The sequence below is a fragment of the Leuresthes tenuis genome, unplaced genomic scaffold (genome assembly GCF_036924035.1).
Source record: "Leuresthes tenuis unplaced genomic scaffold, fLeuTen1.0.hap1 SCAF_16, whole genome shotgun sequence".
In the NCBI taxonomy this organism is placed as follows: Eukaryota; Metazoa; Chordata; class Actinopteri; order Atheriniformes; family Atherinopsidae; genus Leuresthes; species Leuresthes tenuis.
In genome coordinates this window covers 7057059-7074147 of record NW_027325370.1, presented here as the reverse complement: position 1 = coordinate 7074147, position 17089 = coordinate 7057059, and the positions used below count along the sequence as shown (strand labels likewise).

General features: G+C 41.4%; 2 protein-coding genes across 2 annotated transcripts; both read left to right on the top strand.

Annotated features, from left to right (window-relative positions):
* The first annotated feature begins 3930 nt into the window (after positions 1–3930).
* hoxc9a (homeobox C9a) lies at positions 3931–5843 on the top strand. Its single transcript, XM_072367014.1, has 2 exons — positions 3931–4483; positions 5516–5843. The coding sequence occupies exons 1-2, from the start codon at positions 3940–3942 to the stop codon at positions 5758–5760; spliced, it is 789 nt and encodes a 262-aa protein (XP_072223115.1). The 5' UTR covers positions 3931–3939; the 3' UTR covers positions 5761–5843.
* A 3743-nt stretch (positions 5844–9586) lies between these two features.
* On the top strand, positions 9587–13281 carry hoxc8a (homeobox C8a). The gene is made up of 2 exons (XM_072366937.1): positions 9587–10352; positions 11701–13281. Exons 1-2 carry the CDS (start codon positions 9917–9919, stop codon positions 12015–12017), a joined length of 753 nt encoding a protein of 250 aa, XP_072223038.1. The 5' UTR covers positions 9587–9916; the 3' UTR covers positions 12018–13281.
* Positions 13282–17089: the final 3808 nt, after the last annotated feature.

Genomic DNA, 17089 nt, shown 5'->3' with positions numbered 1-17089 from the left:
TCATATGCAGAGTTTTAGCACGGACAAATATGGCCCAACTCTCACATTAATAAAAGCACTTATTCGTGGAAGCTGAACTATATGCGTATGTTTATGTGTGACGAATTGATTTGGAATTTCAGCATCAAATCTGCTGAGGTGATTCGGCCTTTTATCATTCCTCGACGTATGCATTGCACGCCAAAGCAGGCACTTTTCACGTGCCTTCTTTATTGTGACGTGTTTCTCAGATACTATAGTAACATATAATAAACAGAACAGATTACGTGCCTTCACTTCGCCTTTACGCATGAGTCAGCGCACTTCTAATAATAGGAAACTGTGTCAAAATGCATAACTGAAATATTTTCTTTACAATTAATCTTCTCAGCAACACCTTATGCTGGTGGAGGATAGGAAAAACTTCAAAATCACTTAATCACTTAACACGCAGCATATAATTCGAGTTTAATCAGCCATTCAAGCTCAGTCTGCTTTATGATATATTTGTCAAACTCCAACAGATTTTTCGTGCGTTCATACTTTGCAAGTATCTGCGGATGAATTTCTGATCTTAAGTGAGTCTCTTAAGATAATTAAGATAAAAGATTATCTTAATTTGCTTTTTAAAAAGAAACTATTAAGGTGAGACGTCTTAAAAGAGAGAAATGTTGCCACGGTATTTGAAGCGTATGTGCTGAGTGTGGAAGTCATGGAAAATAAAGTCAAGCATGGTAATGATTTCATCCAAACGTGATTGTGTCTGTGCATTGCGGCAGTGCCAGTACCCATATGTATTGTGGCTCACCGTCGGTTATTTATCTTTCAGCACCCATCTAACTGCTCAGTGCTTTTCCTGGATTAGTTTTATCTAAAAACAAAGGCAACGTTGTCCACCCCAGCATACACAGACAAACCACAAGCGTAAAGGCCTATTTTCTGCACCATGCTGCAAAAGTAGCATCAGTCTCAGGCATTATCTTTTAGCCCACCATAACAGATTCCTTTAAAAAAATTAAAGCAAGCTGTATTTGTCTCTTTTTTTCATTTGAAAAGCTGAAATGCATTAAAACGGTAACACGACATTGTCACAGTGTAACCTGAAAAAGGTTTAGGAAAAGGGTGGGTCGTATGTTCCGTAGCCTGTGGGTCTTTTTATATTTAAAAATACTTTTGGAGTACAAATTAATCTATCCAAAGTGAGCTAAACCAAGTCTAAAGTCGTAAACGCTTATTGTTTAGATTTTCAATATTTAGCCCTGATTATCTTAAAGCGCCAGACCTGACATTGGCTTACGTTTGCACGAACACTTGTTGCTGTTGTTTTTAACAGCAACACACCCTTTTTTATTTTTTAGATGAAACATTACAGAAGGAATGTGTGATATGAAACTAGTCTGAGGTGTACACAACGAAGGATTTTCTTCCGCAACTTAATCTGAGATGGTCTCACTGTAAATGACAGAAACCGAAAAAAATATAAATAAATACCCCCCCCCCCCCCCCCCCCCCCAAAATAACAACACAGATTATTCATCTAACAATTTATTATTTCATTTCAATACATTTAGGTTGATGAACAGGGATGGAAATGAGCTTACCTCTCACTGACGGCACAAACACTTAGAAACACACATTCACTCCCTCACGTACACACGCACACGTATATTATGCTGACACACACGCGTAAAACTAAAACAATATAATTAATCCCTCGTGATTATTGAAGACATACACATAAGACATATGATCTATTCATATGAGATAATGTTGCGCTAATAAATGGCCAATGAGCGCCCTTTGATGACATTTTACTGCAGTGGAATAAACACACGTCAACCTTCAACCTTCAGAAAGCAACAACTTTAGAATGAGCTGAAGAAGTAAACCTGTGGGGAAACAAGTGGCGGAAAATGTAACTTGGCTCACATCTGCGCATTCACCAGCACACACACCATTTGGTGTTATCCGGGTTAAGGTCTGGCGTCTGGCCTTTTAAATTTCATGGTTGAATCTGAACTCAGCAGCCACACAAACATGACACTTCCGAGTGATTACACTCTGTTTGACTCATGAAGATATTGAAGGTTGGTTAGTTTCCAAGATTACAATTCATATCTAGTGATGTGGAATTTGATTTGAGATAAATGGTAATACCATCTAATCCTTGAATTTTGGCGATGACAAAGGCTCGCTTTTAAACCACAATGTTTGTGTTTCCCTGCAGATTCAGAGGTGCATTCGCGTTTTTTCTTATCAGTTGCAAGCTGGGATTTATGTTGGCAATTGATATTTTGGTGTCTCGTGCTTCCGAGTTTATGGAACTCAATTTGAGCCTAGTTTGAGATAATTTTAGCCCGGTGACGTGTGATTTGTTTAGGTGCACAACTGTAATTTCACTGTTGCACGCAACAACTGTCAGGCCTGCACGCTCTTATTTAGATTTCTGGTCTGAGGCATTGCAGAGATTCGAGATTAAAAAAGAAATATTGTCCTCATTTTCAAGCTACTGCTTCACAATAAAGATAAGAAAAAATAAGGTGGCATTTGGAAGGCTCAGACAAGATTTAGGCACTGGAATTACGAATGTGACCTAAAACTGCCTGATATCCACCACACAACAAAAATAAAACATCCATGCATGAACAAATTAACATTAAGCACGTGCAGCGCTTACATTTAATAATTTATCAGATGTATTATCCTCCTCATCAAGTCTATACAGATGCATTATACTTTAAGTAGCTTCATGTCTAATTGTGTTCTTAATGACGCTGGTGGCGCCTTTGGTTTCTCCTCTCTCGCCGGACATTAGCATTGTGTGATATGCAGTGCTGCTGCATCGCTGCTGCAGAGTTCAGAGTTGTTTTCACTGTATACTTTGGCGACTCTATCAAATTGCGCTGCAAAACTGCAAACTCACGCTATTGAATGCAACAGTAACCGTATCCCTTATATTTAAGCTTTCATCGGGTAAGTTATTTTACCTCGTCCTCTTGCATTCTCCCCTTTCCTGTCCTTGGCCTTTCTGATTTAAAAAGAATTACTCCGCGTTCCCACAATGCTGGTGTTTTTTTTTACATCAAGCGGGGATCTCGGATGCAGTCTTATTAACGACAAGTTTATGAACAATCAAATGGTCCTCGTTAAAATTTATTGGTGGGCATAAAAACATGAACGGTCACTAGCCGAATATAGCTCGCTTTAGTGGGCTGCTTGTCAGGGTTTGGAATCCCCTCCTCGACTATCTCACACAAATCCCATTTAGGGGAATGTTTGGTCTTCTGGCCCTCTTAAAAGAGTGGAAACTTTATTATTGCTGTATCCTGGATTTTGATCCTCATTTTCTCCACTGTCCAGCCAGCATGCAGCTAGTGTAGCATTTTTCTCTATTAGCAATAAATAGCATTACACAGGAAGTTTTAAAGTCCACTTTATAAAATGCGCTGCTGGTTTGAGAATGATCAAATGAGCTAGCGATTCAGTAAACGTTTTAATGTTGTAATAGTATCTGTTGCAATGGCATGGAGCCTCGGTAGAATTTGCTCGACAGAGATTGATTACACCATCAAATAGTTCCTTCCTTCGAGACGTAATGTGCGCAGGTCTGTGCTGCGTCCTGAGAAAGATCCACCACGAGCACAGCAGATTCGTATTATTGTTCTAAAAAGAAACACTGTTGTTGAAGTTACCTCTTTACGTCCAGCAAAATGGCCAAAAGAGCCCATTCTTTAATTCCATTTACGTGCATTGGTATCCCAGAATAAGTGGCGCATTGATCCACTGTACAATTTTTGTGGGGGTAAATATAATCACGTGTCACTGACGCAGCCAATAGCAGCAAGGGAAGCGTTGAGAAATAATTACCTGCCTTGATTGTTCTATGGCTAGATAAAAAAAAGTACACATACACTCCATATAATAAACGGATGCATGTAAAAGAGTCAGGGAAGCTTCGACATGTCGACCACGGGTCCCATAAGTAATTATTATGTGGACTCCTTGATCAACCATGAAAACGAGGATGTCCTTGCTGCAACTCGGTTTTCGGCGCCCGGTTCGCACCCAGCCGGCCCACGTCCGACGTCCCTAGTACCGGAGTGTGCTGACTATCCTTCCTGCAGCTTTGCACCAAAGCCTCCTGTCTTCTCCACCTCCTGGGCCCCTGTACACTCCCAGTCATCAGTGGTTTACCATCCATACAGTCACCAGCCTCACTTAGGCACAGACTCGAGGTATGTGCGGTCATGGCTGGAGCCGATATCGGGCGCTGTGCCTTTCCATGGCTATCCGGGGAACGGCAGGCACTATGGGCTGAAACCCGACGCCTTTCAGGAGCACAGAACCGGCGAGTGTCTCGGCTCCAGTGGACGGACCTACTCGGATTATCTGTACTGCTCATCCACTGAAATGCGAGACAAGGCGCAGCAGAATATCCCTTCTCCCGAGTCGGAGCTCCTGGCTTCAGGGAAACATAAAGAGGAGAAGCCGGAGCTAGATCCGAGTAAGTTCAAGCTCCTTCGGTCTTTTACATCCGGGAGACAGTCTTGTTTTGAAATGTGCAAAACTACTTTTGCTAAGAGGCATTTTATCGTCCAGCATAAATGAAATGATAAGCTGTTTCTTCCTCCCTTTCAACTCAGCTCTGATTCGCTTGTGCTTTGGGGGAAAGCTTTAGGAACTATAAAAGACAAATGCTGCCAGGCTAATATTGGGGCTATAAAACCAAGACGGGGTTGTAAACATGGACTCAAACCTATAGGAAGACGTTGAATTTGGAAGGATATTGCATACTGTTAAAAACATGCAAGGTGCTCGTTTAAAGTGAGCACCCTAAACCAACGTATGAATCTGTTCATCAGTAAATGCCATATGGCTCGTTTTTACGATTTATATTCTGACCTCGTGCCATTAAAGACGGCACATCAAACCTCATAAGCCGACTTTCGGTCCTATTTATATTTTCTATGTAGGCCCATCCTGTTAACGAAAGCCACATTTTAGTTCTGTTTGATCCCCTCTGGGAAAATGCACATTTCACTCACATAACAGGAAGAAGACTATGCATACAGGCACAAATGATAATTTGCTCTCCTCTCTGAATCCAAAACAAATTCACATGACTCTTTCAGCCAGCGTGAAGAATGTAGGGACATACTCGAGGACTTTCACCACGGACCTGTAAAGGCTTGAACCACGGGCCATTTTATGGGCCAATAAAGTGAATAAGCGCATTGAGTATTTTACGATGGTGTTACTCACAAGTTAAAGGGACAAGGAAGCAAATCAGCGGAGCCTTGGTCAGTTTAAGGTTGCAAATCGTCTTTTTGGTTTGTTTTACTTTTAATGTCACCTTCATGTGAACACCAAACTTGGACAAAAATGAGAATTTGTCAAGTTGTGCACCTTCTGATGCTCCTGACTCACGTCTCCGAAGGCTCAACACTTAACGTTGTCGTCAGTTGTTTTGAAAAATGTTCCTTTTTCCCTATTGCCATTCTCTCTTTGTTATTATTATTATGGTTTTTATTTGCAGATAATCCCGTGGCAAATTGGATACATGCCCGCTCCACAAGGAAGAAGCGATGCCCTTACACAAAGTACCAGACTCTCGAACTGGAAAAGGAGTTTTTGTTCAATATGTACCTTACAAGAGACCGCCGATACGAGGTCGCTAGGGTACTGAATCTGACCGAGAGGCAGGTCAAAATCTGGTTTCAGAACCGGCGAATGAAGATGAAGAAAATGAACAAAGAAAAGACCGACAGCAAAGAACAATAATGTGGACATCAGTGAGAAAACGACCATAATAACCACTAGCCACATGGACAGCACAGATGTACCAAAACACACGATGACACCCCCCCCCCCCCCCCCCTCGCCATATCACTTTGTTGGATTTTGTATTAACCTTAACTTCCAGACTGTTTGATGCTGATTATTATCTTCTAATGCACAGTTAAAGTGTCCAACATTCGAGGAAAAATAACAAAAAAGACGAAGAAGAAAACAGTTCTGGAGAGAAAAGCATTCTGTTTCCACTTTTATGTTTTTTTTTGTAAGAGAAATTAAAGAAGCGCAGTTTGGATAGTATGGCATATCCGAAAAAAGAGAATACTTGAATTCTTTTGAATTTCATAAAACCATAATTTATGATGTGAATTTCTTTTCTGTCATGATTTTATTCCTTTGTACGCTCTCGCGCAGGTGGAGTATTTTGTACAGAAACAGAGCATCTGCGAACGACTTGTCTGTCTTGTATTTTGTGATAGTTGTTGCTGTATTTGTGCATCTTTTTATTTTATTTTATCTTATTTTATTTTATTTTTTTGCTCTTTTTGACTGTAGCCTACGAGTTTAATAATAGAGTGTAGCTATAGAACTCTGCAAATATAACCATGATCACAAGTGCTTGTTTTCTGTGTTCATTTTGGGATGTCAGCTTTGCGGATTTCGCTGCACATGCGGGTTCTGAAACGACACAGTTCAAAGTGAGGAAATTTACTTACGTGATTTATCAACTGCAGGGATATTGAGTCACCGAATCAGCACGAGCTACACTGCGTGTTTAAAGAAGCACAGACCAAAGTGAGAAAACGACGACCTCTACCACTGCAAATTGGCGAAATTGAAAGTTTGAGGCTGAAAGCTCGCGAAACAATGATGTTATTATACCTATTTGTTTTGCTTTAAGATTTGATTTTTTTGCTCACCCTCCACACCTCACCTTTACAATATATATATATATATTTAAAAAACGCACAGGCAATCGTGTCTAGTTTATTTAGTTAAATGCTAGATTTGATTCAAAACGTATATTTCATTGTACAACTACAATCGCATAGTTTCCCTAAAACTCTTCCCATAAATATCCTAGAAGAGCAGTATATATGCCAGAGGTATGTGCGATATTCATTTTAAACTCCATTGCCTATATGACACGCAACACTTTAGTCTAAAGGTCTGAATGGATTTGATAGAGTGCAGTCTAGTCATTCTAGTACAGTCCGAGGCGGGCAGAAGATCTGCTGACAAAATCTGACCAGCTAACTTTTAAGTCAGAGACAGTTTCCCATGTCTCGCGTTTGTTTCCTGGGATAGGTCTAAATTGCCTTTTTGTGGTGGCAAACAATACAGACAGGATGCTGTAATTTCAAAGCCCAATCCAGCGCATTTCCGCTCAGCTTGGACAAAAATGCCAGTTTTACAACCCCTGTTGGAGTTCGGCTGTTTGTCTCAAATGCAGACGAACAAAGCAAACTCGACTAACTGGCTAGACGTCTGGGCTAAATTACTTTATGGTTTTAATGGACGGTGGTGGTGGACTCGTTCAAAGGAGAGTCGTGCACACTGTTCTGGGGACTTTTACTTGATAGGCCAGCTTCAGCCCCAGTACATCATCATCAAAGTGGTCGATTAGCCTTCAATTAGATGGGGGAAGTCGATAATAATTGTGCATAAATATGAGTGCTGCAGAACAGTTTTCTCTTTTATAAAGACAGTTACCACAACAGGAAACGACACAGCGCAGCAACAATTTCAAGTCTAAAGTAAAACAAATTAGACTGATGGCACGCGGTTATACATTTGATACTCCATAGCAGCTTCAATCCTGTTTTATTCAAAGAAAATGAATGCATGCAAGTTTTGGACAAACAGAGAGACCATCTCTGGTCACGTCGCAGATGTTTCTGATTGGTGGAATCATGCCGGTTAAGGGACAGATGCCAACACTAGATGACGCTGTTGGTCCACGTTTTGTGTGTCCGTGACTCGAAGGGCTTTTTTTTCACTGCTCTGTGGCTTGGATGAAGAATGAAGAGTAACCTATCGATGACAACGTGACAGATACGGTCATGCACCGCATTTTGTGTAATAGGCCGCAGAACAACAGTCCGGAATGCAGCGAGCTGCTTGCTGCATGGGGCACAGAACGTGTGCAAAGACACTTATTTCTTCACGTTTTATTTTTCTTCCCAATTTAGATTTTTTTTCAAAACTTTTATCTAAATTGAAAAAAATAAATAAAAACCCAAAATGAAAAATAAAAACGTTTATATTGTTTGTGATTATAAAAACTTTTTTCCTGCCCATATTTACCAAATCAAAAATGCATCATATGTCTCAAACAGATGTTTATTCAAACAAAAAGGCTGGATATTTGCATTTACATTAGAAACATGCATGCTGAATTGTGCATTAATCCATCTAAATCCGGATGAAATCTGCTGTTTCTAATTTCTTTCTTCAGTTTATCTTTTTGTGTGCGTGTGTGTGTGTGTGTGTGTGTGTGTGTCAAACAAGCAAAGAAACTCACCAAAAGAATGCTGTATTAAAGACTGTGGTCGAAAATAAAGAAATACAACACTGAAGAAACAGAATCACATTTCAACAAAACCTAAGTTTATTAACAGTTCACCAACAGTTGTAGCAGTATCACAAAATCAGAGCAATAAATAACGAAAATACATAATGAAAAAACTGGGACCACAAAATTAACGAGGACAAAATACAGCAAATAATATAATAACAACAACAACAATAATAACAATAATCATGATAATCATTAATAACGATGGCAATGATGACGATAGAGTTCATTTTTAGAATAATATATTTTCCCTGCTCATTTGAATCCTTTGTGGGCCTACTCGGTCTGTACCAGTTCAAAGTCCCCAAGAAGTGATTGGCAATCTGCATATTTATTGAGTGTGAAAGGTCTATAAATTCGCCCAGTGCTCCTTTAATATTTTACGATGATGTGTATAAAACGTCAGTAACCCCACAAAACCTCACTGGTATATTGGGAGTGAGGGAACGTACAACTATTGAGCAGGAGGGATCGTGCGCGTGTTGATTGCAGCTAAACATCCAATGTTACAGTTTATGAACCCCACCATGTGGGAGATTTACTGCTTATCCCCGTCGGTTTTACGGGGTCAGTAAGTGGCACATAGTATTCATAGGTCGTGTTTATATTTGCGTGTGACGGTGTTTTACAGCGCCTGGCACAAGTGTGTCGCCTTGGCCTTTACTGGCTTACATCGAGGAGGATGTTTTGTCTTAAACGCATTGTTTTCCCCGTAGGCCTGAGATTGGCTTCAGTTGGTGTTGATTTTGTATTTCTAATGTTGTTTCACAAAACTGTAGTGCTCACAAATGCTATGCTGACCTGCTGGAGCTCTTTAAAGGTCAACGGTGTACTAGAAACCAGTAGGCAATGAGCTTTAGAGCCGAACAGGCAAATACCAACTCATAACAGCTTTATCTGGTTATAAAAGTGGGGCTCTTTCCTACTTCAAACACGTCTTAAGGCAACCAGCTAAACTATAAATTCAGACAACTGTGGAAATGCATCACGCTACTCTTTATATTTGAACCATTTCACAGCTTCATTGGTCAGCTTGTAACAAAGCTTTTTGTGATAAACACAACATTGATCATATTTACAACCTCTTAGATTGTTGGGTTATGATTAGTGAAGCTCTCCTCAAGGTGGATATACGTAGGGCCCACGTCTGACCGGTCATGGAAAGATGAAGGGGTGGAGGGGGGTGGGGGCGCTCGTGGTGGGGGCGGTTGGGTGGGAAGCTGAAAAAAGGAAAAAGAAAGAAAAGAGCAGCGTCTGTGACTGTGCCGGTGGAGCAAGGGAGCTTTACCCTTAGCCAACGCACATCCATAGCACATGCCATGAGCCGGGTTTGAGGCTGCAAAATCTGGAAAAAAACACACTCACGACTGCGAGAGAAATCCGATGAGAGGAACGGCTCAGAGAGAGTGAGCTGCCGTAGATTGTCCAAAGGGGCAGCGTTTCTCCCAGTTCCGGTTTGTCTGCCTGTGTGCGCTGTGCGAGTTGGGACCCTAAACAAAAGGCTGCCATCATCCTAAAGGAGATATTCAACTGCGAGAGAGCCCGTCTGCTTGATGCTAACTAAACATGAGCTCCTATTTTGTTAACCCTCTTTTTTCTAAATACAAAGGCAGCGAGTCACTGGAGCCAACTTACTACGACTGCAGGTTTCCACAAAGCGTTGCCCGCAGCCACACGTTGGTTTACGGACCCGGAGCAGCCGCACCGGGCTTTCAGCACCCGTCCCATCATGTGCAGGACTTTTTCCACCACGGGACCACCGGGATCTCCAACCCCGGATACCAACAAAACCCTTGCGCTTTGGCTTGCCACGGAGACGCAACGAAATTTTATGGATACGAAGCCCTTCCGAGGCAAACGCTTTATGGTACCCAGCAAGACGCAAGCTTAGCGCAATACCCAGACTGTAAATCGTCGAGCAGCTCTAACCCCGGAGAAGGACAAGGCCACTTAAATCAAAACTCCTCTCCCAGTCTTATGTTTCCTTGGATGAGACCCCACGGTCAGAAAAATATCATTATTTCATTTTCTTTCTGTGTTCCTCTGTGGCGCGCTCATGTGTGCGCGTCAGTGTGTATCTGCCTTGAGTGTATGTGTCTGTGCATGTGTGTTAAATATCCCTGGGTATACAGGAGTATGTTTCTAAACTAAACAACAATATAAGTCAGAGAACGTGACGGGGCACATACAAAATGAGATGAAAGCTGCTGTTATCCAGCAGCACATGTCCATACAGGACTGATTTCAAAGGTGCCTTCAAACGCTGAATTGCAGATTCAACAGCTCATAACAACAGCTCCTTTAAGTCAATTGTCGTTCAGTAATGATATTTCACAAACTCTGAGCGCACTATGAGGAGGGATGAATCGGTCATAGCTCAAAATATGATGATACCATGCACACCAGCAGCATGCAAAGTGACAGGAGGGTTAGCTGAAACACAGCACACCCCGATTATCCACAATCTGGGTTTTAGGGGTAATATGACCCACAGGCCCAATGTGGCTCAGACTCAAACAGCCATAATCGTAGGGGCTTTGTGGATATTGTTATTCCATTCCTGGACCATTCTGTCCAGGCTATCAGGCTACATTAAGTCCACACAGGTGTAAGCTTCATCTTTATCTGCTCAGAGAGATATACATCATTAGCCTGTCCCCATCTGCTGGTTATCTCATCTTTCTGTTTTCATACTTTCCCTCCTTATTTTCCTCCTACGTGTGTGTGTTTGTATGACTGAAATTCTCAACCAAGCTTTTTCAGGCCCTGTCTTTAAAAAGAAATATAGTAGTAATTTCTGACAAGTTACTTAAATAGAATATTGCATGGCTTTTGTCGGTAGGGAATGGGCATCATTAAACGAGCGGAATTTAAGTATAGTTTTTTTTTCGAAATTGATGAATGTGTGTATATATATACGTGTGTGTGTGTGTGTGTGTGTATATATTTTTTCAAAATTTCAAGTAGCCTATAGTCTAACCGTTTGCAGAGGTGTGTGTAAAAGTTGCAGTGCACAGTTGATAACCTCTGTAAATGCAACAGATATAAGTGTCACTTATTTCCAGTTGGAAGACTATTTACAGTTTACGAACATAATGGGGACTCTGTTGTTTTGTGGTGAGGATATGTATAGACGGAGAAATGCCACCGTAAATAGACCTTCTATTCTAACTCAACTAACAGTCGGAACAAAATGATTTCCCCCGTTCTTTATCAGCGAATGGCGGTTTAGTTTGATTATTATTCAGACTGAGGTACAAAGGAAATGCAGAATAATTTATCAGTCATCTAAATGTTCTTATTGGAGACCGTGGTCAGACCACCTAACCTCTCGCTTTATTTCATTCAAGCCCCAGGCAGACGGAATGGGAGACAAACCTACAGTCGCTACCAAACTCTTGAACTGGAGAAGGAGTTTCTCTTCAACCCTTACCTGACCCGCAAGAGAAGGATCGAGGTGTCCCACGCCCTGAGCCTGACCGAGCGGCAGGTGAAGATCTGGTTTCAGAACAGAAGGATGAAGTGGAAAAAAGAGAATAACAAAGACAAGTTTCCGGGTCAGAGAGGAGAGGCTGAAGCCGAGGCCGAGGAAGAGGGCAACGAGGACGGTGAAGGGGAAGAGGCAGAGGAGAAAGAAGCGGAAGAGAAAGAAGAGAGCAAGGAGTGATTTTTATGGTCCTTTTTATGGTTATATGGCTGAAAAAAGGAGAAAAAAGAGAGGTCCCATAAACAGACGGAGAGACAAGGAGGCAGAGAGCGTCAACTTTATGACCATCCTTCCATTTTGTCAAGAGGGAACAGGAATCCCACCAATATTGCTGTCATAAATAGACAAAATTCTCCCTTCCCTCGATTGTCCTAACATGATGCCTATTGCCATTTGGAGAAGCTACACACGCTTGTAGACAGTTTTCTTTGATAGAACTCTCACCCTTGCACAAAAAGGGTAAATTAAACCGCATGTTATGGAAAATGGCTTAGCTGTTTTTTTTTTATTATTATTTTGTTTTGTTGTTGGTCTTTTTTTTAAGTAATATACTTTCTCTATAAAAAAGCATAGACGAATACGATCAAAAGATGACCAACTCCGACCTGTGTTGTAAATAGATTCAAGCCTATATTTGAGGAACATCCTCTCAGAGAAGCCTCTCGGAAACTGCTAAACAAATGTAGGCCTGTAACTTGGTGTTCAAACATCTTCACAGCAGTTACATTGGCTAACAGTCCGTGTATAAACCACACGTTTAAGTATTAGGATTGTTACTGTTACTGTTTTTCTTGTTTTCATGTGAATGGCCCAGACAGAGATCCTTTAGCTCCTCAGACATCTTTTTTCTAGGATTACCAGGGAAATGCAACCGTTTGAAATCCTTTGATGCTACCTAAACCTGGGGAAATTGCAATAGAGATTTCTGAATATAGAGATTTCACATGGTTTTAATTTTTAAAGTGTTCTATATCAACCTTCTATTATTAAGTTATGTGTGTAGCATTTACCCAGTATTCAATAAACACTTGTAGAAGACAATTTGTGAGTCTTGGGAAGACGATAAGCTCAAAGCCAAGCAAGCAATTTTGAGATTGTACCACGGCACTACCTAAACTCAGAGCTTTGTCCCTGCGGAGTTTCTACCCCACACAAGTGTGGCATCGCTCTGATTTGATTGCAAGCTATTTCCCCAACAACTAAAACTGCCTATAACGCACATTTACTGCGTATGATAATACCTGCTACAATTACAACCAATTTAAAGTAAGGGAACTTTTATTTTAATGTGCTGGTGATATAGCGTAGTTGTTTTGCACTGAATATAATCTTTATGTACGTCTTGTTATATATTGATGTTAACAATATGCTCGTTTCCTGTTGTTTCTCCTGTGAAAGACGGAATTTGTGTGTCCCCGCCATTGTTGATGTAAAATCACAAATAAACAAGATGGCTCACATTCATTTCGGTTTTTTATTGATACAAACGCCCATTGAACACATTGTCTTCAGCCTTCCTTGCCATACTTACAAACAGGGTGCATATTTAAGTGAAGGAAAACATCTAGTCTTGCACATGGAGTTAAATTATTGTATTTTCAGATATTGGCGAAACGTTCATAACTCAAAATTACCAACGGTTCCAACACCGGAGCACCTCCAGTGGCGATTTGCTCAAATGAGTAAAACAAGTTACTTAGAAAATGGCTAAACAAGCAAAAATTGCTGATGCTTCGATCATTTTTTTTTTATTTTCGACCCTTTCGCGTCCTCTACAGTCGCTGACGGCGGCAGGAGACCAGAGACTGCTGCACACTCGGCCTCATTCAAACTTTCCAACTCATAACACGCAAAAAGGGAAAGAAAGGAAAACGTCAGACGTGCATTTGCAAATGATTTCTTTACCTTTTAAGGAAAAGCTGCGAATACTTTTCACAGCAGGCCTACCCTCCACAGCACAAGTCATATTTGATTCATCCTCTTAATAAGAAACTTCCTCTCTTCTGGGAGGACGCGAGGCTTTTCTTAATGAATCTTGGGATGAGTAATGGCTCTTTGAGATGAGACGAACAAACATCTGACGCGTCGTGTTCATAATCAGACTAAGTAATTGCAAAGCAGGAGGGAGAGGTGGGAGCCAGGGTAGGTATACAAAAGTGTAGTTTGAAATTTGGTGTCCAGACAAACCTCCGGAACACATCAGAACGTTGAAAGCGAATGGGAGGCCAAGTGCAGGTAACTGTCGACGTTTCCTCCTCCTCAGTCCAGCCACTGCTGCTGCTGCTGCTTTTCGTGGGGACGGTGTGGGTGAAACAGAGCAGGGTACACTCCGGGCAGCAATGATGTGGAGCAAACACTGCAACTTGTCTCAAACAGCACAGCGGTGTAGGTCGCTTGAGGTGTTATTACTCTGCGTAAAGCTGCAGTACCTGTTCGACCATATTAGCCAAAAAGACATCTGCTCCCTGTTTTTCAAAACATATTCATCTTCATTCTGTTGACTTATAAATTCACTGAAATGGGATTTGTTTTTAAATTCTTTTTCCTTCTGGTCCTGCCGCCGAGAGCAATCAAGTCACACGACATCAGTAGTTCGTAATGGCAGGCATCTAAATTATTTACACTCAAAGCCCTGATGTGGAGAGTGCTTGTCCGCTTCTTACTCAGTTCTAAACTATTTGAATAAACTGAAGTTATCCGTTACATAAGAGAAACGGTGGATGCAAATGCTTCAGCGTGGAGACTCCAGTGAACATTAGAATTTCTCACAAGATGTTTGTGTGTGTTTGCTTGTCTTTTTCAATGGGATGCTTGGTTTTGGTGATTATGAAAAATCTTTAGTAATTTTCACATAATGATTTGTATTTTATTCTTTTATTTCTTCATTGAAAAAGAACTTAAACATTGGACCATAAGATTAAACAGGGACACGTGCATGCTTTATCAGTATACCAGCATAGACCAGTTGAATACGAATACGGAACAACTACAAAAAAGCTCTTAGATATCGTTTTTTGTGTGTCAAAGCCCCGACTGATTTGCACTATCTGCAGCCTGATTTCTAGATTAAGATTTTTTTCTTTAATCTCAGTTCATTTTTAGATAAAACAAACAAACAAACAAAAAAACCAAATAGGTGAAGTCTTACATATCTCTAGTTTGTTTATTCCCACGTGGTGTCTTATTTTCTCTCTTGGATTCTTTCTTTGCAGGCTTGTAGTCTTTAGAAAATCCCGGATGCGTCCTTAAGTCACGTCTATACTGCACCCAGGATTGCCTCTTTGTACATGTGTGTATTTTTTACCAGAAGGTTGACATTGCCAATAAAGTTTAGTGTAGCTGCAGTAAACTTTATTGGGGTGTAAAGACACGGCTCTCATGGGCCTGCATCCTTTGGCTCCTTGTGCCGCCGCTCACTGTGGAGATCTCGGCCTGCGAGGATGCACCGCTCATCCAAGTATGTAACACAATTTTCCTTTTGTTATGAGTGGAAACATGCGATCATATTCGTCAACCTGACTTCATGATTTGAGATTGTTCAGAAGAGATGTTTTTCTGGTTGAATTTGCGTGCTTCGTAATGGGGCTCATATTAAAGTATTAGTATGGTCCAAATCTTGAATCCTATTGTTCCACGCACTCGCACGTACATCAATTTTTGGTCAAATGCAGCAAATTATTTCATAAACCCTGCTGTTGCTGCATATCCTCCCGTTTCCATGATGTAAAACTTATTGTCCTTATTTTCCAAAGGCGTATTTTTCTGTGTGTGGCTCGCTGCTCTGATTGGAAGTTTGCTTGAGGTTTACAGTGCATGTAGCTGCTTTTCATAAAATGTTACAACTCTGATATTTTGTGTTCTATCTCCAAGCTTACTTGTTTTGAAGTAAAAAAAAAGAACAGACAAAAAAGATGGAGACTGTCATAATTGTACTTTACTTTCCTCGCATATGGAGCATCTCGTTGATGCTGAATGTGAGGAGGGGCTGAACCTGACATCTTACTGTCATGCGAAGCAGAGGAGAAGCAATAATTTGGCTTTGATTGAGTGTAGTATAAGATTTTTTTTGTATCCTTAAGTGTAGTATCAGATATCTTTTGTATCCTTTCCTAGCAGATCTCCCTTTGTTGCGCACATACTTTTATTTCCCCTTTCCTCTTTGGCTTGGGTAGATAATGGCATACAGCTCGTCTGCCCGGGGAATTGTCATATTTGGACGCAAGCCTGATTTGTGACATACTGGAAATTTCAGCATTGCGCTTCATGTTGTGTGTGGCCGTTTTTTATTTTTGTCCCATCGAAAAAAAAGGAAGTATACGATGGGTGCAAACATTCCTGGTTGTTAAAGGGAGAAATTTACAGCTGAGTAATAAAAGTTTACGACTGAATCCTTTCTGCGATTGGCTGCAGCCGGCCACGTGGCACACGCTCTATGAACATGAACTTTATGCTGTTGTCTATTCTCTCTGCCGTCCCTTGTATCGGCAGCAGACTAAGCCGGGGCGAAGAAACGTCTTTTCTTCTTAACTCTAATGTATAGAAAATACAGCACAGCCACTTCGGTGCATGGCTGGGTGTGATATTCACCCGATCTTCGACTTCCTGACAGAGGGATCTTCTGGACAGTCGCCGCCTCTACCAGCCGCTGCCTGCGTTTATCGCCCCCCCTCCTCCGGAGGCAATAAAACCTCGACTGGGAAAGCAAAAAGAGCAAGCAAGCCAACAAGAAAAGACTTTTCTCGGCAGACAGACACTGTGCCTCCACGGGCTCCTTATCGACGGAGTGTGACTACAAGCAGCTGTAAGCGGGAGATGCGCGCTGTGTTGATACCCCCCCCCCTCTCGGCGTCGTGACCCCTCAGCGGCTGTTTTGGACTGCAGTTTGTTGTGACGCTCAGGTAAGATTACACACTTTCAGTATTGCTGTGTTCTTTTGGTCCTATTGCTGAGCCGTAATGATGAATGATGTCAGCGCGTGAGATCACACAAGCTGAAGGTGTCTGTTGTGTGTAGTTGACCTGACCTGTAGCCTGGGAGGGTGCTGATGCTCGGAGCAGTTGTCATTAATTCCTCACTGTTTGGAGCACCTGCGTATTCACTGTCCGGCTTGGCCTGAATTAAGGGAGCTTTCTAGATGTGTTGTGCCAATCTGCTGTAATAAATTGCATTCTGATAGTAAACTTTCTCATCACTCAAGGCCCTTGTGACCAGGCACTGAAGAATTGCATTCAGAGCAGGCTGGTGTGCTCTAA